This window comes from Astatotilapia calliptera, chromosome 15 (assembly GCF_900246225.1).
Source record: "Astatotilapia calliptera chromosome 15, fAstCal1.2, whole genome shotgun sequence".
NCBI classification, from domain to species: Eukaryota; Metazoa; Chordata; class Actinopteri; order Cichliformes; family Cichlidae; genus Astatotilapia; species Astatotilapia calliptera.
In genome coordinates, this window is record NC_039316.1 from 31,679,201 (window position 1) to 31,704,818 (window position 25,618).

The following is a 25,618-nucleotide window of genomic DNA, read 5'->3' on the forward strand; positions in this document are numbered from 1 at the left end:
AATTGTAAACCCAACTAACGCGTGCGAGCAGGACGCACACGACGCGCGTGCGTCCTGCGCGCGGTGAACTTACACATCCAGCTACAGACCTTTAATTTGAAGATCAGTCTGTTTTTTCACTCGTTTATTCAAAATCAGGTCAAACAATCGTCTGACATTTCATCTTATACTGTTTAGAATTTTGCTAAACTGACTATTAATCTGTCGTCGTGTCAAAATTAAATTCCAAAACACAATTGTTTGTAATAGCAGGAATCGCACGGTGCATCCGGTTCAATTAAGTTTTATTTATCCCGCGCCAAATCACAACAACAGTCGCCTCAAGGATCGCTCGATCCAGAAAGTATTTACAGCGCTTCACTCGTACCAAATTTTGTAATGTTACAGCCTTATTCCGAAATGGATTCATGACAAAGTGAAATTCCAGGATTCCAGTGAGCGCAGTGACCTCTATCATCCAGAAATGGAGTCTTCCTAGAGTTGGCCAAGCTGACCTATTTGTTAACAGTGCTCACAACAATTTTTCGAGTATGCAAATATCTCATAAACAGAGAAGCCATGTGAAATAAATGGAACCCAAACTCCAGTCTCAAACAGTCAAACATCATGCCCCAGTCACACACAATATTACATCCATGAGGAAAGTTTATCAGCTGAACAGCACATGACATGCAGTTTCAGATTCTAGTTTCAGATTCTAGGATCAAATCTTTAGGTGACTCAGCCCCTGTTCATAATGTCATGCATAAAGTCCTGAAATTAATATTAATTATTCAATTAATATTCTGCTTTCACACTGGGTAAACAAACAAACAAACAAAAACTTTCAGTTATCAATGGATGCTTACACAGCTACAATGTTCATTTACAACAGTGTCATATTTGCTATGTCCACCTCCAGACTGTCATAGAGCTTTGCACTGCTACAGATAGACAAGCACACACAAAATATAGTTGATAATAAGAGTGAGAAGGGACAATAATTTCACCCTAGTGCATGCGGATATCACTTTGTATTAGTTCTGATGGATTGTGCAACACGAAATCCCAAAGCAGTGCTACTGTGCACCTTTTTTTTTTTACAAAGAGTGTTGCATAGGTGCAATTTCAGGCCATTTTCTGAGTTGGCATCCTGAAAGAAATACTGACCAGGACACATCGTGTATGTCTCGCACATTAAAAGAACTGCGTGAATTATTGGGAATTACCTTTGAGAAAGTCAAGGTGTTAGACCTAAAGAAAGAAAACTGGAAGCAAGGTCCAAGACCAACTAAAATGAGATTTAATACATTCTGGACACTCTGAGGGCAAAGCTTCACATGTTAGGGGAGTAGAGGGCGGACGTTGCTGCATAACAACAGCGTTTTGCAGATGTATTCTCCCCTTATTCGGCTGTACCAATCTCCTGGAGCACCATTTGGAGACGGTTACCCTACAGGTTACCTGAGCATTAGGGACAATTTGTTCAAAGAAATTGTCTGAAATGCTAAAAATGTGAGTAATAGAAGAGTCACACAGTGCCTGGTGTAGCCCCGTAGTTCTTGTAGTAAGGAAACATGGATCTATCACAAGGTGAATGAGGTGTCACAGTTTGATGCATATCTGATGCTTCGGTCGACTGTGTGAAGACTCGCCTGATTCACCTGATTCACTCATATCCATGTGTATCAGGGTCGACGATGATGCTTGGTTGCATCGGGGCAGACAACAAGCTTGGCAGCTTCGTGACTACAAGATGGCTGCAAACAGACGGAACAATGACCTGTGGCATTTGTATAACCTGTATAACTGTGGTCACATACAACATTTGTGCCCAGAAATGCTTTAAAATGTTAATTGGTGTAATAAAGGTTCTCAAATAGAAATAAAAACAGGGTTTTTGCAGTATGGTGTGTGGACGTACTCTTTGTCTGAAGGTTGCTAAACTCTTGAGGGAGACTTATTGCGAAACATAAATGGTGACTCAGGTCATGCCCTATGCCAGCTTTTCTTTTTGATTACTTCATTGTTCAGTAACTATCAATATGTGAAGGAGCTCTGATGGTAACAATGGAGCTCCAACTTCCAGCGAGAACATTACAGTCAGTCAAATTCAGACAGATCATTATTACAGTACAGTCGCAGAAACACTATTTTGCAGCCGATGACCTCGCAATTCTAACTTAACTACATCTCAGGCACACTTCCCATAATATTCGGCATAATTTGGAGTATTATCTGGAAGTGGAAAATTCAAAATGCGTCTAATCTCCATGTTATTGAATGCACTTCTCAAAAATACAGCAGGATGTGGTACTCTGTTCTGCATTTCGTCCTGGTTGTTGTAATGAATAATCACATTGCTGGTTTAATGCAAACTTTGCAGCCGAGGTCCTAATCGATGCACTATCTTCTACATTGTTTTGGTATAAGGTTACCTAAGGGTTGACAGTGACAAAAATTTGGGAAGCACTGCACTTCCGAATTTTCACTTAGTATATTTATCTCACTTAAGAGCTCATCTGATATTTGAATCTCTGATTCTAATCGCAAGTCTTCAAGAGCCTCGTTTCTGGGTGTCAGCAAAAATGTTTAGTAAAAAGGCGATTTCAGACTGATCTATCTCCACATTCAAATGTAAAATAAAACTATTTCTAAAAATACACATACATAGAACGGTATTCTTTCTTTAATATTAACATTGTTTAAGTCACCAAACACGTTGTGCAGCATAATAAAGACACACATTGCTGTCCCGGACCAGCTGTTATATGAGAGATTGAGAGATGGTCTCATTTTTGTTTCTTTAATGTTGTCTAAAACACCATCATCAGTAAAAATCAATTACACATTCATCTGTATTTTGAATGGTGAAATCAGAGTCTGAAAGAGTAAACAGTGAAAAACATTTCAAACACGTAAAGAAAGGCTACACCATGTCAGAGGAAGCTACGATATCAAATGTATCAGCTACCGTTTCTTAGTCTTCAGCTTTGTACATATGTAAAACTGCATTAAGGTGCTATAATTCCCCTGTTATCAAAACGCTGACAAAAGAGGCATGAAAAATAACAAATCTTTGGCCAGGTAAAATTAACACCCTGCCTTATCATAAGCACAGCAGGACACCACCATCTGTTTTAATCAGCTCTGAATTGGCTTTGGTCATCACAGAGGCTTATCTCCCAGCGTGACCTTCTGAAATCCCCCTTTGTCTGACTTATTTGAAACATAAAACCTCTTCCTCAGAAGGCCGTAAAATCAGTTACGTTTCCCACTGGTCAGCTCAAAGCCATTCTCCCCGCTCTCTTGTTGGTCTAAGCGAGAGCCTGCCTATCCCATATTGCTTTATTGGTGATTCAGGGAGGAGCTCCCAGACAGCCAGTATCGTCAGGTGTGGACTTGAGGTTTGTGAGTTGGTGTGAAAAGGTTTTCACCCCCCCCGCTTCCTGTTCTCATATTTTTTTGGTGTATTTTCCACATGTAAAAGTTTTAGATGATCAAACGAATTTAAATATTAGAGAAGGATAACACAAGTAAACACAAAATGCAGTATTCCATTATGATTTTTTTTGCTTCTACGGTTATAAATCACAGGGCCAGAACTCACTTTCTAAAAGTACTCTTATCCCTCCTTAGCATGAATGGAAAATGCAGTTAACATTTACATGATACGCGCAACTTTCTTGCTACTTTGTTGTTATTTTCGTGAATGGTCGGATGATCCGTCACAATGAATTATGGGGCGGCGTTTTCTCCTCCCCTTTCATAAAGGGTGGTCCAGTGTATCCTCTGCTAAAGGAAGTGCTGATGCTTCTTTCCTTAGTATTTGAAGAATATGAACAGCTCTTACTTACTATGACAGCCACAGAGATACTTCCGGGAGTGAAAGTTATCAGACTGTTTCAAATTATGGAAGAGGATTAAAGTCACTGGGGAAAAATAAAAGTGGGCACATCTTTTTTTCCAGAATTCTGAGAAAAAAAGTTAGGTTTCTGCCTTTTTTCTCAAATTTATTTTTTCAGACATTTTCTCAAATTTTTGTGATATTTCACTGCACACCAGTTGGTGGCGGTAATGCACCATTTTGCTGTTTGACAACCACCAATACAATACAATACAAAACAAAAAAGAAGAAGAAGCTATTTCCGTGTTACGTCTCAGTGAGAACCTTGCTAAGCAAGATGGATTATTGGAATGAACCCAAGGTGTTATATGAGGTTTTTTAAATAAACACGCTTATTCTTGAAGCTGATGTGAAATGGCAGGGGTGTTTCTAGCCACACTCTACGAGTACTCTCCGCTCTTTTATATTAGTGTGGTGTCGCTTTGTTTCGTTGTAACCGCTGCTATGGTCCTCGGCTGGTAAGTTGTATTTAGCTAATATAGTTAGCCACACTTTGATATATAATTTACATTCGTTGTCACCACACAGGTACCCTTCGACTTTATATATTAACGACTTGAATGTGGCCTTCATGATATAACATAGCATGTAGGTCTGGCGCAGCGTGCTGTAACATGTCTATCAATCATTTTGCTTATTTTCTGTTGAACAAAATACTGCATTGACCTGTAATTAAAATAATCCAAACTATTTTTTACAGTCCATTAATTTTCACGGTTTCAGAACTAACTGGAGAAACTATCATAATTAAAAATCTGAGTTTAGTATCGTTCCCATTGATACTTTAATCATAATGTTTACAGTCACTAATGACTGCCTTAAGACTGGAACCGACGGGCAATAACAAATTTGATGATTTTTTTTCCCTCGGTGATGCTGCCAGACAATCATAGCTTCTGCACTGAGCGATCAATCTGGGACTTCTGGGCTTTGTTATGATGTTTGTGTTCCGGTGATGGGTGTGAAAATGTTCTTACCACACTACCTGGCGTTATCCACGCTAGTGTACTCACCATTGCTTAAGTTTGGTTTCTGGGTCTCATCGGGGTGCACTTTAGGGCTGTGGGTATTATGAAGATTACTAGAACAACCTCACAAATGTGCACACACACACACAACGAGGTGAAAAAAATAATGGGCTAGTGATGTTTCAAAATAATATTCGTTGTCAGAGGCCTCGACCTGTAGATGATAGTAAATATGACATGTGACTCTAGTAGCGCGGCTTACCATTTAATTCTTTTCTGATCCCCCGCCCAAAGGAGAAAAAATAAATAAAATCAATGTACAGGAGTCTGGCGTGGTTGTCTTTACTGTCCAGGTGGGTTAATACCGAGTGCTGTGAGCAGTGATGTGTCAGCAGGGAGCACACCTCTATGGTCTTCCAGGTTTTCTGATTGCCACATGTAGTGAAGTTCTTACCTACAGTGACATCCTCTGTACACTGTGCAGTGTTGCTGGTTACTGTCTTCGCATACTCTTGGATGTTTATGTGGTCTCGCCGAGAGGCTTCACTCAGTGTGCCTAAAGTAGAAGTGCTAAGGCTGCATCCTCTGTTTGTCATTGGCTTTATGTGCTTCAGTGAGGTTTGTAAGCAGGTACAAGCATAATGGAAAGATGATCAGGTGGGGTCAGGGGGTTGCCTTGTATGTGTGTTGGTGGTTTGTGTACACCAAGAGTCCAGCATGTTCACCCCTCTGGTTTTAAAGTTGTTGTATTGCTTGAACTTGGGGAGCGCAGTCTTGAACCTGTTGTGGTTAAAATCCCCTCCAATCACTTCAAAGCTGCTAAAGTGTTTAGGTAGAAGCCCAACGTTGCTGTCGTGTAGGCCTCCAAGTGCCTAATTAGAAATAGCCTTAGCACTGGGAGCAGTGTACACAATGGCAGTGATAATAATGGTGAATGGCTGCCGTTTACTCTGAGGAACTCTGCTATCTGTCATTTTTTCTCCTTGACAATTGGTTTTTGTTCCTCTGAAGTTTTTGCTCACTACCTGAATTTCTTTCATTTTGCAACCTAATAATTGCCTGTTATTCTTGAATATGTTATTCTGTGAAATGGACATGCAACACTTAGAAACAATTCAGACGTTGTATCTGGTTAGCTGATGAAGAAATAACAAATTGCTCATATGACCTGCATTTGAAGCTCTAAAGATTTGGGTCTCTGTATAAAGGATTGTAATTCCTCAATGCATTATTTTTGTTCAATCCTTTTACAATAAAGTTCATAATCTGCACTTGAGTTGGATTTTTGATTGTTGATAATTGGTTGTAGAAACATTTCCAGGCATAACTGTGTCATGTTCTAGACTACAGTCAACATAGTAGCAGTTAATTCAGAAGAGCATGTTTCTACACAGCCAGCCAGTGTGTGCACCCCTCTGCATTTAATCGAATCGGTTTAGATTTAAGCGAGAACACCACCAGACAGAGAGACTCTGCTTATTCTCGCCTCTTTTCTGTAGGTTTGGCTTTGACGTTCCAGTTATACTTCGCAGCTATGATGAGCAAGAGCCCAGCTTACCAGAGAAACAGATGGTTCAGGTGACCAATCCCTTCGCCCTGGAGTTGGGTTCTGGATCAGCAAGTGTTACCGGTGAGAACAGATGAGGAATGAAATAATGCTGTTACTGGAAAAAGGTATTTTTTGGCCCAAAAGTATTTGGGGATGTGAAACTTCCATGCCTGCATCCAGAAACATCTGTTAACCCTCATATTCTAGTGTGTTTCCAGAGGATGGTGTCCAGCTGGATGTACTAAATAGAAAAAACTGTAAATCTATTGACTGCCAAGAGAATGTTTCTGTGTAGTAGAGCAGGGCAATATGGCCAAAAATATTTATCACGATATATATTTGAAAATTTGCGATAACGATATAACTGACGATATAATTGATGCGAGACAAAATACAACTCCACAACATTACTAGCGCAAAAAGACAACCTTCCATTTATTTTCACTTAAACAAGAAGCTGGTTTTTATGTACATTAAAGCTTTATAAAAATGTAACAGTGCAAATGCAAATTCCTTGCTGAAAGTTTAACCAAAAGGCATTTCCAGTAGAAATGGGCTGACATATCCTGAGCATAACCATGTATAATATCCACTGAAGTTAAAAAGAGGTGCTTTGCAACATTAAACTGCAGTGTGCAGTACGCATTTTTCGGACCATAAGGTGCACGGGATTATAAGGCACATTAAGCGAAACAAAGCAGTCAGATAAATCAAACTTGATTAAACTCATTCTTCTTGCTTCCTCCACTCCTGTACCATTGATTCATTAACGTTGAATTCTCTGGCAGCTGCTCTATTCCCATGTTGTTGCAGTATATTAATGACTAACCTTTTATTGTGGATGGATTATCTCAGTTCTCCTGACTGAAGTTTGGTCCGTTTACAGCATCCTGCCATGCGATTGCATTTGTCTCTAACCATGAAGAACCTTCACGTTAACTTTTATAAGTGGAAAAGTGTTAGTGTTCGTCCTCCAGCTTCACTGTTTATGTTATGCTAACATAGCTGTGTCGCTAGCGATCACGTAGCACATCATTATATACCAGCTAGCCCAACTTCAGTAACCCTACAAATGTCACTGCTGTTTAGTTTCCTGTCTTCATTTATGTTGGACGTGATAGCAGAGCTGTACGTTTGATTTTTTTTCAGAAATCTCTCAGTCAGAACATGCTATATCATGCTTAGGTAACTAGCGAAACTAGCGAGCTAACTTCCGCTAGCTTCCTCCTAACTTCTAACTCTGTTAAATGTAATAAATTTTGTTTTCATGGATGTCTGGAAGTTAAACTTCATAGTTACACCTGGTAAAGCAGCAATGCTGATCGTATTAAAGATGAAAGAATTTAGACAGTTTTTAACTCTCAGTGATGCTGCAGTGTTCGTTTGACCTGAAGTATACGGGGTTTAGGACCCAGATTACTCCCAGATTTAAGAGCATCTTAGTCCGACAAATACGACAATAACGACGGCCGCTTGCATGTTCTGCAAAAAAATGTGCTTTGTCGTGTATCTGACGGACAAACCCCAAACCAGTTCCACATCACTGAAGTTGCACCATTTTTACAAACCAATTCTGGTTCATCTGTTTCACTCAACAATCGGCCATGTGCGTATGAAAACAAAGGCACTGCGCATGCGCGTTTTACTCATATTCTATCGCGATACTTCATTTTCCTATCGTTGTCTAACATTATACTGGTATTACCGTGAACGGTATAATATGGCCCAGCCCTACTGTGTAGTCTATATAATTATCAATTTGATTTGTGGTCTGCTGTTCAATGGAAAGAACTCTAAATGGTGATGCTGTGGAACACTGAACCTTTTTCTGTTTTTGCTCTGTTCAGACGGTGTGCTGGTGAGACCTTGTTGTCTGGAGTCCTGTGTCCTGAGCTGTTTCTGGGGCTGTGAGGTCAGTACCCTACAAGGAGTGCTACATGCCCACCAGCATGGCATGATGCTCAGCACCCACCAGCATTTCCAGGAAGCCCTGAACCTCCACTACTATTATTGCCAGAAATTCCAGTATCCTATTTGTTGCTAACCAAGTATCTCAGTGGTATGCCTCTGTCAAACAGTTTAGACTTAATCTTTGACCTGTGAGATCTAAACTTGTGTTGTTCAGTCGAGCTGGAGTGTAGAAATTTCTTCTTTCTTTTTTCACACTGTGTGTCACTCCCCTCTTCCCTCACTCCTGAACGAAACCCAGAGACATCTAAACTCCCCTACTTGGGGCGTCAACTCGTCCTTGACCCAGCCTCAGATGGCCTCAGATTTAGAATGGGAGATTTCTATTCCTGCTATTTCAAACTCTGCTGTGAACCACTCTAGTGCAAGCTGGTGGCCACCACCACCTGACGAAGCCAACAGAACCACATAGAACTTCTGTCCATAAAATTTATTATGAAGAGAATCAGTGACAAAGAGCTCTAGCGGAGTAAAACACCTACCAGAAATGAGTCCGACTTATTGCTGCAATGCTGCTCTAATGTTCTATGACCAGGACGAACGCCACACTGTTAAGATTCAACTAATGGACAAATTGTCCTTTCCAGTATCCTGGAAAAGACCTTCATAGGGAGACTAAGGAGTGTGATCCCCTGTAGTTGGAGCACACCGATGTTGCAGCAGCCAGCCTTGATAGCCGGGTATCCAATTGCTAGGGCCTGTGCCACTGCCCTCCACCTGAAACACATTGCACCTGACCCCAACACTGTGTCCTGGAGGGGGTGGGCGTGCCCATGTTGTCTTTTTGGGGCTCCTTTCTTTCCGCCCAGCTGGACCAAGTGGGCTAGGGTCCGGTCATCAAACACTCTTACAGCATAACAGCATAGTCCCTGAGATCACACAGTGGAGCTTGTTTCCGCTTGTAGGAACCTTTGAGGTCCATTCAGGTGATTGGCACTGGACTAATTGTTACATGTGGTCTGTTCACGTTCTTGTGCCAGTGGCAGCAAAGTTTGTGTTATTAGTCATCAGTCAAAGCAATCATTTCTAACATTTCCGCTCTTTGACTCATTGAGCTTCATGCTTCATGTCTGCCTTATGAAGGAAGACATGAAGCATGTCTTCATGTCTCCTGCCGTTAGTGTCTTTGACCTTCTCTCAGTATCAGCAGTGAAGATAGAGCGGAGCGGCACGCACAGATCCCCGCTGATCAGGGCATCACTGATTTTGGACCACTGCCAAGACAGCGCTACCCTCTCGTGGCTGTGCTGACCCTGGAAGAGGCACAAGAAAGACACGTGAACGACATTGTGAGTTTAATCATTTAATTTATTTATTTTATAAACATCTCCAGTTTGTCTTAAGGCTCTTTATACTGTGAGAAGGAAACCCACACAGGAAGGCCCCAACTGGGATTTGAACCAGGAACCTTCTTGCTGTGAAGCAACACTATACCATCTTGCCTTCACTCAGGGTAACAGTGTGGTCAAAATGAAGAGGGGCGTGGGGGTAGAGAAAGTGGGCAGTGCATCATGAGAACTCCCCGAGCAGTCTGATCTAACCCTAACGATGAGTTTTATCTAATAAGAAAACTTAAAGTGTGTCAAAGTGGGAGCAGCCGTCAGTCAGAGAACAGCAACACTCACAGTGAGTTAAAAAAATGCAGATTTACATGGTGAACTGGTAGAAGTGATTGTAAATGTTTTCTCTTTCAGGTGGCTAGTGTCATAGTTATTCATGTTCCTGATGACAAATACAAGCTTTCTGCACAGATTCTCTTCCAGTACCTCCTCACCTCACAAGGGAGCATGTACGAGTTAAAGGTTGGTCAATAATAATAATAATAATAATAATAATAATAATAATGCATTTGATTTCAAGGACACCATTAAATGTCAAAAATAACATAAAAGGTCCACTTCTTTGTACATTCTGATGTCAGTTTGATCAAACTGTCAGGACTTTGCTGTTATTTCTAGGTTGATGCTATTATTCTTATTAGTATTATTCCTTATACTGAGACCATTGTTATTCTGTCACTGACAAATTCAAAAACTGAGGTGAAGAATTGGCCAGAAAATGCATGAGAAGAACAAAACGGAATAGTTGTTGGCTTTGTTCAGTTATTTTTCACCCATGGTTTGAGAGGGGGTTGCGGTTATGACTTCATTTCCCACTGAAGCATAAATCCCAGTGACTCCTGGATTCTCCTGTGTCAGCGCAGCCAGCCAGCAATCAAGAAGCACTTGTGTTTAAAGGCCAAGAGTGAAAGTGGACAGTCTTTCCTTGGTTTTCACCATTAGAGTCATTGCTGCAGCCACGGCCAGCACAACAAAAAAGCAGCTTTTTTTATTTTACCAACAATACAAACAACAGGAGGTTGGTTACTATTATGTAGTGCCACATTATGGCTCTAAAAAGTTTGGGTTTAAACAGTTATTTCAAGGACAGTCTTAAATGTGACAGTTTTTTAGAGCAAGGCTCCATGTGGTAAATCAGGTTTCATTAATGCAGTGCTTCCTGCCTTCTGTAATGTGTGCTTTGAAGGAATATGTATCATGATGTAGTGGTGTGTCAGTCAGGAATGAAATGTGTCTCTTTGAAGTCAACAATGGGACTAAGAGCTTTTTTCTTTTTGTTTTAAGCAGTTACATTTATTTAGTTGTTTGATTGTCTTTTATTATTTCACTGTAAATAATTCAAAGTTTATAATCAGGGATTGTATGTTTTTTGGCAAACTGAGATGGATGTTTGTTTTTGTACTTTAATAAGTCATTATATATAATAAACATTAGTCATTAATTATAGACATCATTTTACTTAGTTAATTTTTTACCTAAACTTAACAAAACTTCTGACGAGCTGCTTAGAAACCAAAAGAGCAGGCTCTCTTAGTAGAGCTAGAATTCCCGTCACTTGCAGGATGAACACTCAGAGGAATTCACTGACTCTTCTTGCAGTTCTCACCCTGATGCAGATTACTGCAGATGCCTATCAGGCAGATCTTGTGGCTTTAGACTAGCAAAATGTTACATATTTTGTGTCGTCTCTGTCAGTGTCAATACACGTGTGAAAATCTCCAGTTTGCCAAGCACTTAGGGCCTTGTTACAGCAGTTTAAGAAAAACCTATCTCTTGTCTCTTGCAGCCTCTTTTCATGTCTGCTGACAGCGGGGGGATGTCTGGGTCTGCTGATTCGGGGCACACTTTCACACCCAGTGACACTCAGAGCGAGGATCAGATCCCAGTGATGGAGGAGGAGGACTGGTCAGAGGGGACGGAGGGCAGAGACTGTGTGGTGTGTCAGAATGCAGCAGTGAACAGGGTGCTGCTGCCCTGCAGACACGCCTGCATGTGTGACAGCTGCGTGTCCTTTTTCCAGCACTGCCCCATCTGTAGAGCCTTTGTCCAGGAGTCGTTTGCACTGACACAGAGCAATGACTGTCAGTGAACTGGTGAAGATGATAGAAGAGATGACTACAAGGATCTGTCGCCTGTGTGACAGGTGTTTTGGTTAGCAGCAGATCAGACCTGTCTGTGCTCCTTTAAGGTCTGGTGGCTTTCTTTAAAACATTCTCCAGGACTTTACAGCGTTACCCAACTTCTGCAGTGCTTCAGCTAGCCTCTGGGATAGTTTCCTTTCTACGAGAGTGACACTGCCTCCACCATACATGGAAGGATGTTCTCGGGTTGTTCTGCAGTACTTTTGTTACACTAAACAGTTCCTTATGTTCACTCAGTTCTTCCGCAAACAGGATATTGTGATGTTTTCTGGCTCCTCTTGCTGAAAGTGGCATCACTGTGACCGCTTATGATGTGGTTGTTACTCACAAAAGTAATCGATTAGATATTACTTGATAATCTTCCTAAAAGTAATACATTATATTACCTATATTCACCACTTTTGTGTTACTCCATAATTGTCTTATAGTTACCAGTTAATAATTTAAAACTACAGTTCTGCACAACATGCATACAAGCTGTGTTGTACTTTTGACATATGAACAGAAAAACAGCCCAGAGTGATGGCCGGGGTGATTCTATGGTAGAAACAGGTGGAAGTGGAAGCTACAAGGTTATTTTTGGCTTTGTTTTTCTTGTCCTTTAATTCAATAAAAAGATTGTCCAGACCTGCACTCATCAAAGCTGTCAATCTCTTCATTTTCCACCTCCCAGAAACGAGCTGATTCAGCTGACTGTAGTGTGAGCATGCAGGGTAAAAAAACAACAACCTGAGAGCCATTGCAATTTAAATAATAACATAATTGTAATAAATTACTAAACATGATGACTAAAAACATGGAAACTGGTTACAGTAACTTGTTACATAACTGCTTGCCAGAGTTTAGTTTCACTGTTGATGCTCATTAACTAAACTCTGGAACATTGTCCAGCTCCAACTTCCGAGTTCTGTGTCAAACTACACAGCAAAACTTTGATGCATTAGAAGGAACAGCATACATTTTCACTTCTATGATAATACTTTATCTTTCCGTGATAATTAAACTGCAGGTGTTTCTGTAAGACTTAAAGACCTTGATGACCTCTAATTTCTTGTTTGCTTACTCTGGATGGCATTATCATATCAAACGTAGACTGAGCCCATGTTTGACGTTTGTTTTTATATTTTCATTCAGTCTTTTATTTACAGCATGTTTTAAGTGACAATATAATGGGGGAATATGTTTTATATGAGCAGTGTGCAGCCTGCTGTACTAAAATCAGTGCGTCGCATGGTCACAGGAACATGCGTGTATTAATTTGGTGATTTATTAAATGTATGAATGTTGTACTTGATTCTAATCTGCTGCTGAGTCTCTTACGCTGAAGAAAATAATGCAGATAACAAAGAACACACATCACGAACACTCGTTCAACCAATCGCATTCATTTCACTTTGACCTGCAACAAACTGAAGCATTCATCTCTTTTACAAGTGTTGCGTTTGACTGCCATATTTTTATGTTCTTTACGATGCAGGTTTTCCCATCTCTGGAATAGTTGGCAGTAATAAGGATGAGTTTATGTTGATGAACACAGATATGACCATTAGATTACTTTGATGCTTTCATGTGCCCATGCTGGGAAACCTTGGGTTAACTTAGAGCTCCTAACCTCTTATCCTGGTCCCAGTGTTGGGGTCAGCGATTCCAGATAATGGAAAGATATCCTGGAGATGCTGTCCTCGCTCCATGGTGTACAGGGCTCTGAGGCAGCAGCTGGACTGCCTGTTTAGCCTCATGATTATTATTCACAATAAAATATTAGTCTGTGTTTCACTAACAAGCCTGGTACAGTTAAACCAAACAGTTACTACATGACGGACACCAATGTTATCCATTTTAATAAAGCTTATGTGTGTATACACAGGTCATGCTGATTATTGAACAAAAACTCAAAGATCAGATATTAATCAGATTTATTTGCTCTCTCTCCTCCTTTAACATGTTTTTAATGTTAGTTATAATTCAGAATTGGTGACTGAAATGAGCATGACACATACGAACATCACGAGAGAAAGACTCGATAGTTTAGTTAGTTTCTGTTTGTTGTTGGCGCTGAGAAACGCCCGCTGAAAGGCCAAAGCAATGGTGTTGACTCGCCCAGCGTTAACCCCGCCCCCTGACTGTGATTGGTGAGGCTGACTGATAAAATTAATTCATGAATTGTCCCTCCTGGCCCTCCATAGACACCCTCTCTACTTTTAGAAATAAAGCATAGAGTTAGGACTGGATCCATTTACACTCCAATTGGTCTCAGCTGCTTCCCATGATGTACCAAGTGTTTCTTCTTCAATTACTGTGTGTTTATACAACACTCTGCATTAGTTACTCATTAGTTATTATTCTCTGGCGCGCCTCCTTTCCCTTCACCCTCAACTAGTGGTAGCAGATGGTCTGCTGGAGGTTTCTTCCTGTTAAAAGGGAGTTGTTCCTTCCTATTTTTGTGCTTGTTCATAGCGGGTCATCTGACTGTTGGGTTTTTTGTATTATTGTGAGGTCTTTATAATCAATATTAAAGAGCCAACTGTTGTTGTGCTTTGGCGCTATATAAATAACACTAAATTAAATCAAGTAGGACCTTCACCATGGATCCATAAAGTTTAGTCCATATTATTATGTCCCAGTTGCTGCCATCTTAAAATATGCATTTCAAAGGTTAATATCACCCTTCTAGATAAAAATCAGAGACTGGTTGAAAAAGTTTAAAAGCAGACTAAAACATAAACTGAACACCTCTGTGGTCATCTGTGGATGTGATTAGTTAACAGGAGCATGTTTTTGTCAAATTTCCATTTCAGTTGTGAATAATTAAGAAGAAAACTGAACGATGGAAATAAAACACAGCTTCGGCAACAGTTGTATTTGTGGACATAAAGCCGTTTTATACAAGTGTAGATTATAAGACAGAGCCTCTTTCATGTGGTGTAAACACTGAGGCAGGTTCGACTAATAAGTGGAAACAGCAGGTAACGTCACTATGAAAGTCACTTTTGGCAATCTTAAAGGTGGAGGGATTTTTTTTTCCTTTTTCCTTTTAATACCGCTTCCCAACAAACAAACTTTAACACAGCAAATCCATGACAGAGGAATAAAAAATAAAGAAAAGGACAGACAAGTTATACAGGTTTGTAGTCCAGCTTAGACTCGAGCTTCTTTGAGTCCGCCACCTTCCTCACGGCCTTCATAAAGTCCTCCTGAGTTACGTACTCACGATCTGAGCGGATGGCAAATAACCCTGAAAACATACACAGAGCCATGTGAGAGAAGAGCTTCTCAGAGCTCATCATAGATCTGATAAGGAATGATCATCTGACCTGCTTCTGTGCACACGTTTCTCAGGTCAGCTCCATTGAAACCATCTGACAGCTTCACAATGGCTTCAAAATCTGAAAGTAATCATACAGTTAGATCCATGAAAACGGAGGTCACGTGTCGATTATTCTGCAACAAATACATTAACAAAAGCCTTCAAAGAACAGAGATATGTACAAGTCATGAGTAGGCAGCAAAGAGGAAAGCAACCTGTTGTTCATCTGAGGGATTTTTGTCAAGTTAACATGCTGAAACTTCCAGGCAGAGCACCTTAAATGAGCAAACTACCAAAGTAACACAGAGTCCGTTTGACATTTGGATAAGTGCAGCAGGACTGAGGTGAAGCTCGTCTACTCACCTATTTCTCCGTGCTTGGTGATAGGACTGGAGTGAATCTTAAGGATGTCAAGACGAGCCTGCTCATTGGGCAGTTCAATGTCTGAGGAAGAGACAAAGGAAAGTGGTTTTCCTGCGTGGGCTCACATAGCGCTGACAGAGAAGCTGAACAGGAGAAGTTCTTACGAATTTTGCGGTCCAGTCTGCCAGGCCGCAGCAGGGCAGGGTCGAGAGTGTCAGGTCTGTTGGTGGCCATGATCATCTTGACTCTGTGCAATGTGTCGAAGCCGTCCATCTGATTCAACAGCTGAAAACACACAGACGTCATGTATTCTGTGTGATTAAGCACTTGTCCACTGCAACGGCAACCATGTTACTGGTGACTACAAGAGTCAAGTTAAAAACAACAAATGTTTGGAAAGGTCTGCTTCAAATGAACAACCGACATACTGACGTGATGTCTTATTGCCTAAACAGACCCAGTACAGACGATTGAAAAAGCGTGTTGTGCTGTTAATGTCTTTGTGTTAACATCTGTTATAATAACAACAGATGGGTGGGGTGGGTTGGGTGGCTGCGTCAGGAAGGGCATCTAGGGTGAGTTGATGTGCTGCTTGTGAGCAGCCAAAAGCATTTTTAATCTCACAGACTCAGAGAATCGGGACGCTTTTATTGCTCATGTTAGGATCACAGACGTTCTCTCTTACAACACTGTAACCACACAATTTTACTTTCAGGTAAACTTGTCTCCTGTATAGAAAAATGGGAATGTGTGGTATGTGGATAGCATAGTGAGTACCAGCCCAGAAATTTGGAGTACTTCTGATTCATGTCACACATGGCAGAACAAAAGTGGAGATGCTGTAGCTCAGGGGGGAAAGCAGGCGAGACACTAGCCCCAGTATATAGAATATAGAAAGTATTTAAACATAGAAAGTGCTTGTATGTATGGGCGAATGAGGCACGCTGTATAAAAACCAGTCCACTTTAAAAGCTTTGCATCAATTTGATGGAGATTTTGTGTGTGAGCTTTTTTCTCGTGCAGGGTAAAAAGGTGCATCCTTACTCACTAAGGCTCAATTATACTTTCATTTGTACTTTGCTTTCAAATTCATTTGGTTTAGTATGTTTCTTACTGTAGATAGTCACTACGTGACTGCAGAGTTACTATAAACTGATAACTGGCAGTTATTATTGGCAGGGACTGATACAGCTAAGGACACCCTCCAAGTACAATACAATTCTGTAGAATGGAAAATGAAGTCCAATGAAATGTTTTTTAGTTTTTATAACGGCACCTAAGCTGGACACTTGGGGTATTGGGTGGATTGAGCACCTTCTGGCTGCAACATGAAAGCATGACGCAAAACAGGCGATCACACTGTTCCATATTTGCTGTTTATATTCAAACAACAAAGAGTGCTGCTGAGTGGTGTTTTGGTGCTTCTGTTACCTCCATCAAAGTCCTCTGAATCTCTCTGTCAGCTGAGGTTCCCTCTGAGAAACGTCGGCCACCTACAGGGAAAAACACAAGTATCTCAAGCACCCTTCTAACAATTTCACTGTAAATAAATGCTCAGTACACAACTCTTTTTTGAATGAACTTTGTGCTTGCTGTGTCAGTATTGAAGCTCACACCTGTGACATGTCTTTACAAAGTACTTCAATTTAATTCAAACTGGTGACAAGCAGGCAAATAAAAAGACAGCTCCTGTTTTCAGTACGTCTTAACTTTAAGTATGATCTGAATTTTGGAAATACGGCTTTACTACTTTAACAAAAGAATTTCCCAAATATGGGATAAAGCATTTCCTATCGTTCTCTGTAGAGCTGACGCTGACTTACCAATGGCATCAATCTCATCCATGAAGATGATGCATGGCTGGTGGTCCCTGGCATAGTTGAACATTTCTCTGATCAGCCTGGCACTCTCACCAATGTACTTGTCCACAATGGAGCTGGACACCACCTACAGCAGCCACACAGACACACAATAAGCTGAGTGACTGTGTCCGAGTGTGGCAGTACACTCTGATGGAGCTGCTGAGACTCACCTTCAGGAAATTGCAGTCCAGTTGACTGGCCACAGCTCTAGCAAGAAGAGTTTTTCCAGTGCCTGTTTCACAACAAATCATCACTGACCATTAGAAGTACTGGTTGTACGGATTTCAAAAATACTACATCGTGTTCTACTCGATTTATCACATTCACAGACTTGGGTGTCCATGCCACCCGCCTGTCTTCCTGACACCAACACCCCCACCAGGCTTTTACGGCTGATTGATTACATTATGCTCCCAACGAAGAATCAGTGGGGGAAAAAATTGTTGCACCCATAAAACAAACATATCATGAATGTATGATGAAGCCTATTGGCGTATTCACACCATGCGTTAAGTGAAAATTGGTGTGATTACATCAGTTCAAGAAGGTGTATTGAAACCAAGACATGGCTGACATTTTCAGCTTAGGCAACAATTTGCTACACACTGCATTGAGGTGTGATTAGAGCGTGTAGCCTTTAATGTGTACAGCACTTTGGCTTGCACTGACAACCCAAGGCTAACTAGAACTGTATGTTCAAAGTCACTTTTTGCATATGAAAAACAATGAAGAACTCTAATTGTGATTAAAATCAGGTGCAGTTGAAACACTAGTGACAAATGAGTAAAATTCAGCTTATTCAGCCTCACTTTAACACAAAGACAAGAAGAAACACAGAAGACTCTTTGGACTAAAATGAGTGAAATCACAGGATTTCTTGGCAAGCTGTGAAAACATTGTATTCTAACTTGATCCTAGCTGTTAGATGTACTCTTCCTCATGCCATTGGCCATTAGGAAGAAATATTCATAGGTTTATGAATGTTTTCAAGAGAATAAAGCATTGTATTATTCTATTTTTATCTTATTGTATATTTTTATTCGATTTTATTCTACTGTATATAGTATATTATTTTATTCTATTCTGTACAGCTGTGTACTGTATTTATTCTTATTGTATTCTAATTTTTGCGTCATAACTTTTGCACTGTCCACTTCCTGCTGTGACAAAACAAATTTCCCACGTGTGGGACTAATAAAGGTTATCTTATCTTATCTTATTGTAGGGTCTACCTTACAACATAAAGCACCTTGAGGCAATTATTGCTGCGATTTGGCGCTGTAATGTGAAAACACCAGGAAATGACAGTTACCTGGGGGCCCATACAGCAGACAGCCTTTAGGAGGAATGATGCCAACTCTCTGGAAAAGCTCAGGGTTGGTCAGTGGGAGCTCAATCACCTGCAGGAAAACAGCAGCAGCCCCATTATTGTAGACTCGTTTAAATATATAATGTAAAACAATGACTAGTGAAGGTGAAATCATACAAACAAAATGTAATAAAACACTGGAGCCAGTCACACTGAGATAAATAATGCAGAGCACACGAGAGTTGAGGAGGACTTCATTTTTGTTGTACCTCTCTCAGCTCACGGATCTGTTCAGACAAGCCTCCGATCTCAGAATAGGAGACGCTGCCAGGGTCCTCATGGGACATGTTGTACACCAGAGGGTCCACCTCCCTGGGCAGGTACCTGTGAAAAAACAGGCCACACATACACTGGCATCATCACATAAGCCAAGTTCAGGAAGCTTCCTTTTTATTAAGTTTGCAGACGACACCACCCCGATGGGCTTCAGCACAAATAGGGATGGGTATCGTTTAGGTTTTATCCGATACCGGTGCCAACCCGGTACTTTTGAAACGGTGCCGGTGCTTAAAGAATGGAGAACACAAACTTTATCCTAAACCTCTCATGTTTAACTGTTTTCCACTTTTTCTTTGGTCATTTTAGCCTTTTTGGCCAAGGTGAAGGGAGTATCTGCCATCAAACAAGAAGACAGCCGCATGTAGCTATGATGATGTTTGCTAGTTCACCTTACGTGCATTAATGTAATAACATGGTTAACCTACTTAATGTAAATTACACACGAACAACATTAAGCTACTCGCCCAGAGAAGAACGGCCGCTGCCGTCATCATCCGTCATCATTTCTGCTACACTGGCAGGGCTAGGGGCCAGGACTCTACTCTTTTGGTTCTTGGGGGATGTTGCTAACTCCGGGTCCGATAACAGGCACCACACCCGCAGTAGATGTGCTCGGTGTGAGGTCTCGCAGCAAGCTATCAAATACGGTGCATTTCTCGGCTTTTAAAAAAACCCTATGCGTCGCCAGGTGTTTCATCAGATTCGAGGTGTTACCTCCTTTGCACAGCATCACCTTAAAGCACTTGTTGAAGGCTGCTGAGTTTGCATATTTTGCTGTGAAGTACAGCAAGACTTTTGACCACTTTGCCTTGGACATTTTTAATCTGTAGCTCTGCTCTAAAAGAATGTACGTACCTCGGCCCGCCTACTGTCCTTGGAAAGGTAAAATGATTGGCTAGAATCCCAAAAAATTCTTTCCATCTCAGGAAAAAAAAAAAAAAGCACCGAAATAATGGCACCGGATACCAGTACCCATCCCTAATCACAAAGGGGAATGAGGCTGCTGACAGAGTGGTGTGAAGCCAACAACCTGCTTCTAAACACCTCAAAAACCAGGAAGGTCCTCGTCGCCTTCCGTAAGACTGCAGGGGATTATACCCTCTATGGAGACTGGGTAGAGACGATTTCTGGGAGTTGCAATCATAAATTATAATAAATTATCTCTCATGGTTGGAGAATACACGGGCGATGGCAGTGAAGGCGATGCAGGGTCTGCACTTTGTGCCAATCCTCAGTAAAAAGAAACTGAATCAGAAGCTGCTTGTGTCCTTACTTACTGCATCTCAGTGTGGTACAGTGGAAGCAGCAGAGCGTGATAAACACAGCACAGAGGATCGTCAGATGCTCTCTGGCCCTTCCTGGAGGAGATCGCCAATTCCAGATGCAGAAGAGCCAAAAACATCCTGACTCCTCCCACCCAGCTCATCATCTGTTCAGCTTAATGTCTTCAGTCAAGCCCTACAGGCCGATGAAAGCCCCCACAACTAGTATGAAAATTATTTAATTTATATTGATATTTAAAGGAAGCTGCAACTGTGATTTCATTATGTCATATAATGACAATAACGCAAACCCATATGGAGTTTCCCCACTGCAGCAGACTTATTAATTCAGAGATGTAAAAGTAAACAAACCTGTGTGCTGTGATAAATCTATTGTTTATTAATCAGTGCTGAGGGCCGTACTGCAAAGCAGGAGAGCACTTTGTTGAACTTTCAGTCAGAGCTTTCCTGTGTCATCAAAGCAGCTCTCTCTTGTTTCCTGGCTGAATTACTATTGTAGCTTATTGTGAATAACAACCTGATAAAAGATGCTGTGTTCCTAATTTGGGTTTTCAGGAAGCTCCACATTTCCTGGGATCTGCTCGGGCCACTCGCCAGGTTTGGGGGTCACTAGCTTGAGTGCTCCGATTACCACGTGCTCTAGGACCACTGTTGCCTTCACCCTCCACATCTTCTTGAGCACCTCTCTCAGCCCTTATTACTTCTTGAGCTTGTTCTGTTCCTTCTTCCTGATGTTGTTATCACTACGGCCTCCTTCCTCTGCTTGTCCACTACTATGGTAATAGTAATACTGTTGGTTAGCCACCACCATCCTCTAGGTTGTATTCCGTTTTGACCTCTGGACTTCAGGTCACACTTGGCACAGCTGTTTCTGTATACTATTCCAGCCACTTGGCTATGGTGTTCCATGTATGCCCTGCCTGCTAGCATCTTGCACCCTGCTGTTATGTGCTGATCTCACTGCTTCTTTACACAGCCTGCACCTGGGGTCTTACCTGGTGTGCCTCTATAAACCTTTTTCTTAGTGCTGTGAGACATGATTCTGGTGAACCAATTCAAAATAATAATCATATCCACCTTACCTCATAATAGTAAGCGTAGTCATGTCCAGAGCCACTCTGGTCCCCGGCTTCAGCTGGGATTTGTCCAACTGGAAGTTTCCATTTTATACAGTCAGGTCAGCATTTGTTGAGAAAGTTTGATTAGTGAAAATTAAACAAATCATTTTTAATATGTCACAATGTAAACATTGTGAAGTGTGTTTCTTCTTTAGCTGTATTGACCCAATATACAAGAATAAAGTTAGACTGCCACTGCTGATTCTAAAAATTACATAACTCAGTGCTGAATAATGGAGTACTTCCAGCTGATTTACAACATTGTACACAAAGAAACAGATCTGGTCATTGGTACAGAGTCTTTTGTAAACCTATTTTTATTTCCTCATCATTGATAAATGATGAAAATCAAATGACTTAGCACTCAAAGCTCTCAGATGTGACTACAGAGGGCTTCCAAACCCTAAAGAAAATTCTGCATTACAAGACAGCACAAACACTAGAATGTGATCAACCCTTACCTGCCTGCGACATCCAACCACATATCGGGGTCCATTGGTAGCCTTTACAATGACTGTAATTTAGAAACACAGATGACTTCAGTCAAAAAACAAACAAACCACACACCTGAGTTTAACACTGTAACACATGTCACAGATTCACATTTGTTATTTCCATTGATTACCAGGCTTCAACATAGGTGTTGCATAATGAGCCTGACAGTAGAAGACTAAAGAGAAGTATAAAATCAATCAGCCTTTTCTACCTCTGCTATAATATATGGGAAGACTTACATTTCTCCTCAGTGAGTTGTTTGAGCACTTCTCCAACAATCTGCAGGGAAGACAAATAGTTAGCTAATAAAAAAAAATACATCAGGTCCCTTCTGTTTGTGTTGAAATTAGCTTCATGTACTATAGCCTCACTATTAGTTATTTAACTGGGACACAAAGGGGAAAAGGAGAAAAGAAAAATCACTCTTTTCATATTGTCTGCTGTTAGTTTCTCACCTGTAGCACAAAGCAGCTTAGTCAGCTGAAAGTGTTTAGCACTCTAGCGCATTGGTGGAAACTGCTTGTTTCTGTCTGTTGACAGCCAGAAATATCGCACATCTAATTACTGTCACTGGCTTCAGATTTCTGTCATCAGATAACAAGTGAACAGTCTTCTCTTTGCATTGCTTGAGTGTGACTGCACTGATGTACAACGTTAACCTTTAGTCTTTAGTTGAAGCCAAATGATTAATTTCCACACGGTATATTTACCTGACCGACGCTTTGGAGAGCCTTGAGATCATTCTCTGATTTCTCGTACTGTTTGGTCTGTTCTCGCAGCTGCTCTCTCACTGGAAAACAACGGACAGTCAACATGTTTCATACACACACTAAGAGCTAATTGGAACAGTTTGTTATAGCTAATGCTCGCATCAACGTGAAAAGTCAGACGTTAGCTCTACTTATAGCTCTTGATAACGTTAACAAATAATGACCTCACATTCTTAGATTAACCAGCCTTAAAATATGAATTATCCAATGAACGGACGAACTGTATCACTGTCGTGTTTATGCTCCTAAGCTGGTAGCGAGACCCGGTAGCCTCCATACATTTCCACCAAGAAGCTAACTGCATGACAAAGCACTAGCTAGCTGGTATGCTAGTCAATGCTGCCTGTCCATCTACAAGTAACCAGTCAACTAAACAACACGAATTTCTAGCACGAACGCAAATATCAGTGTTAAATGTTCCTTTACATTCTTTTAGTCGCCCATCAACTTCTTTGTGTTCCAGCAATTTCTTCCTGTAGTCCTGCAGCGCTTTTTCTCTAGTGTCCGCCATGACGCCCCGCTGAATGATGGGAAAATGCGGTGTCACTCCACTCTTGGTTCGTTCACTTACCTCAGTCGGATAGCGAAATTTCGCGCCCCGTGATGTTGCTGTTCGCTGGGATTGATATTCACACACACACTGCTGCCTGTCATTTTGACATGCAACACGTATAATGCAATAACTGATATAACACTAATAGAAATAAATAAATAAACAAGAGGACCCTATAGAAAATTTACAGAGCTCATCTTAGATGATGACAAAAGATGACGAACGTCCCAACCAAAACCTGAGCCGTTTGTACTAGATGATCGTGTAAATAAAGCTTACATTAAAATAGTCCTTCATAAATTATTTAGCCGCATAGCTAAAAAATTAAAGATTAAGTGCACTTGTGTATGCACACCAAAGATCCACACCTGGCTTTTGGAAGAAGTATGGGGCGAACTCAGGGATAAAAAAAAACTCACTATAACGCCACAAAACCTAAAAAATGTGGAAAAGTACATTCTTAGAGACTTGCGCAATTTCTTTGGGAGTGTCGAATATGTTCAGGTTGCTCTGGAGTTACAGAAATCCACAGCTGTAAAAACCATTGCACATAGCTTGACTGAACGTCAGACGCAAAAAAGAAGCCAAATGGCATAGTCAAGTTTTTCACTGTTGGCCAAAGCCATCACCGCACAACTTGAAGTGGTGTTTTTTAACATCAACTTAGTATTCATCTTGAAGGAAAAACAGTCATCTTTTTCCTTGCAGATGAATACCTAAATACATCAAACATCAAAAATGTCGTCGCAAGAGAGAAATTTGATTATAACTGGATTATAATCCCCCAACCGGTCTCGGCAGATGGCCGCCCGCCTGAGCCTGGTTCTGCCGCAGGTTTCCTCCCATTAAAAGGGTTTTTTTTCCCTGCCCACTGTTGCCAAGTGCTTGCTCATAGGGGATCATCAGATTGTTGGGGTTTTCTCTCTTGCATTGTAGGGTCTTTATAATATAAAGCTCTTTCAATCAGCTTTTCTTATTGGGCCCTGTTTAAATCAAATTGCTCAGCAATTTGAGAATATTTTCCAATTCAATAAAACAAATTCTAAATGTTAACTTGTATTTCTGTCTCTTTTTATTTTCTGATTGTCATTGGATTGTCTTTTAAATGAACATGTACTGTGATTTTAAAATGAAAATGCATTGGTCCTTGTATATAATAAAAATATTGTTTCTTATAAATAAATACTGTTAAATGAATAACTGCTCACTATCAGTTTTCAGGAAATGAATAATGTTGATCATTTTTCTATTAATGGAAAAATGGAAAAGTTCTGCTGACATACGAGCTGTTTATTTAAAAAAGGACAAAGCCTTATATATCATACATACTATATAAACAACATATATAAACAGATTTTCCAATATAATATTTACCTTTGAGTTGTTGGTGCTTTGTAAATGGAAATCTCCAGAGATGAGAAGATGGAGCAGGTTTGTAGTCCTGGTTCAGTCTGTTCCTGCATTGTGGTCAGACATACAGCAGTGTTAAAGCTGCTGCCTGAGTACTGAAAAACAAATAATAATGCTACAAATTATTTCTCCTAAAGGATGTAAGCTGTCCAGAGTGCTGCACATGTAACTTTGTGACCATTAACATGAATTCAGATTCGTTTTTTAACCTGAATATTTGAATCAAACTCTGTAAAAATAAAAATAAAAATACAGAGTCGGTGCTAAAAAAAAGAATTAATTTGTGGGAAAATTAAACGTAAATTTTAACTTAATCTGCCTGCTCTATCTGCCGTTCCCAAACACAAGTTTCACCGTGACTGCAGCTGCCAGTCAAAGAATCAAACATGGGAAAGGAGACCCCTTGAATATAAATGATGAGAACTATTGATAGTTAACGAAAGAATCTTTGGAGAAATTTTTATTTTAGTCTTACCCCAGTCCCATCCGCTAACATGGAGGAGGTGGGATTTATGACCTATACTGCAGCCAGACACCAGGGGGCGATAGAGACGTTTTGGCTTCATTTTTGGGGAGCTGTTGTGTCGTCCATGTTATGAGTTGTATGAAAGGTTAAGTTAGGCGTGCAATCTGATATCAGGTTGTACTTAAGCTCTCAAGGTTACTTTGTTTATAAGTTGTTGATCAAGTAATTTCTTTGTGCGTGACAGAACAGATTCATTTTTAAATAACTCATGACCAAAACTAGCAAAATTTGGCATACACAATGAAGTCGTTTACTAGATGATGTATTCGGTGAAAAAACTGAATATGTGAGGGTAGCCAGTAGTAGCCTCAGTGTGGGTACAAAGTTCTCTCCGTAAGTACAGTGAAATGACATTAAACAATCATATAGAAATATCACTGTTTCTTTGTGTGTATAGAAAATGTACAGTTATTGTAAAGTAAAACCCAGGG

At 40.6% G+C, this 25,618-nt stretch overlaps 2 protein-coding genes across 3 annotated transcripts; one reads left to right on the plus strand and one right to left on the minus strand.

The window, feature by feature from the left end:
* The first annotated feature begins 4,111 nt into the window (after positions 1 to 4,111).
* Positions 4,112 to 12,494, plus strand: cgrrf1 (cell growth regulator with ring finger domain 1). Of its 2 annotated transcripts, none has more exons than XM_026194719.1 (6): positions 4,112 to 4,344; positions 6,354 to 6,484; positions 8,251 to 8,428; positions 9,513 to 9,660; positions 10,066 to 10,173; positions 11,498 to 12,494. In XM_026194719.1, exons 1-6 carry the CDS (start codon positions 4,241 to 4,243, stop codon positions 11,798 to 11,800), a joined length of 972 nt encoding a protein of 323 aa, XP_026050504.1. In that variant the 5' UTR covers positions 4,112 to 4,240; the 3' UTR covers positions 11,801 to 12,494. The 2 variants fall into 2 exon arrangements, with proteins under 2 accessions (XP_026050504.1, XP_026050505.1); XM_026194720.1 differs by having other exon boundaries at positions 4,126 to 4,187.
* Positions 12,495 to 14,691: 2,197 nt separating this feature from the next.
* psmc6 (proteasome 26S subunit, ATPase 6) lies at positions 14,692 to 23,310 on the minus strand. The gene is made up of 14 exons (XM_026194721.1): positions 23,125 to 23,310; positions 22,639 to 22,718; positions 22,168 to 22,207; positions 21,895 to 21,947; positions 21,398 to 21,465; positions 18,963 to 19,077; positions 18,697 to 18,784; positions 17,555 to 17,616; positions 17,346 to 17,469; positions 16,954 to 17,015; positions 15,687 to 15,807; positions 15,523 to 15,603; positions 15,167 to 15,238; positions 14,692 to 15,087 (listed from the first exon to the last, which is right to left on the minus strand). The coding sequence occupies exons 1-14, from the start codon at positions 23,207 to 23,209 to the stop codon at positions 14,969 to 14,971; spliced, it is 1,170 nt and encodes a 389-aa protein (XP_026050506.1). The 5' UTR covers positions 23,210 to 23,310; the 3' UTR covers positions 14,692 to 14,968.
* Between the last annotated feature and the right edge of the window lie 2,308 nt (positions 23,311 to 25,618).

Coding starts and splice junctions, on each gene's coding strand:
- psmc6 (XM_026194721.1), bottom strand. CDS start 23,209: ATGGCGGACACTAGAGAAAAAGCGCTGCAGGACTACAGGAAGAAATTG. Junction 15,239..15,522: donor CACCAAGCACGGAGAAATAG/GTGAGTAGACGA, acceptor GATTACTTTCAG/ATTTTGAAGCCATTGTGAAG. Junction 15,088..15,166: donor AAACGTGTGCACAGAAGCAG/GTCAGATGATCA, acceptor GTATGTTTTCAG/GGTTATTTGCCATCCGCTCA.
- cgrrf1 (XM_026194719.1), top strand. CDS start 4,241: ATGGCAGGGGTGTTTCTAGCCACACTCTACGAGTACTCTCCGCTCTTT. Junction 6,485..8,250: donor TGGATCAGCAAGTGTTACCG/GTGAGAACAGAT, acceptor TGCTCTGTTCAG/ACGGTGTGCTGGTGAGACCT. Junction 8,429..9,512: donor TATTATTGCCAGAAATTCCA/GTATCCTATTTG, acceptor ACCTTCTCTCAG/TATCAGCAGTGAAGATAGAG.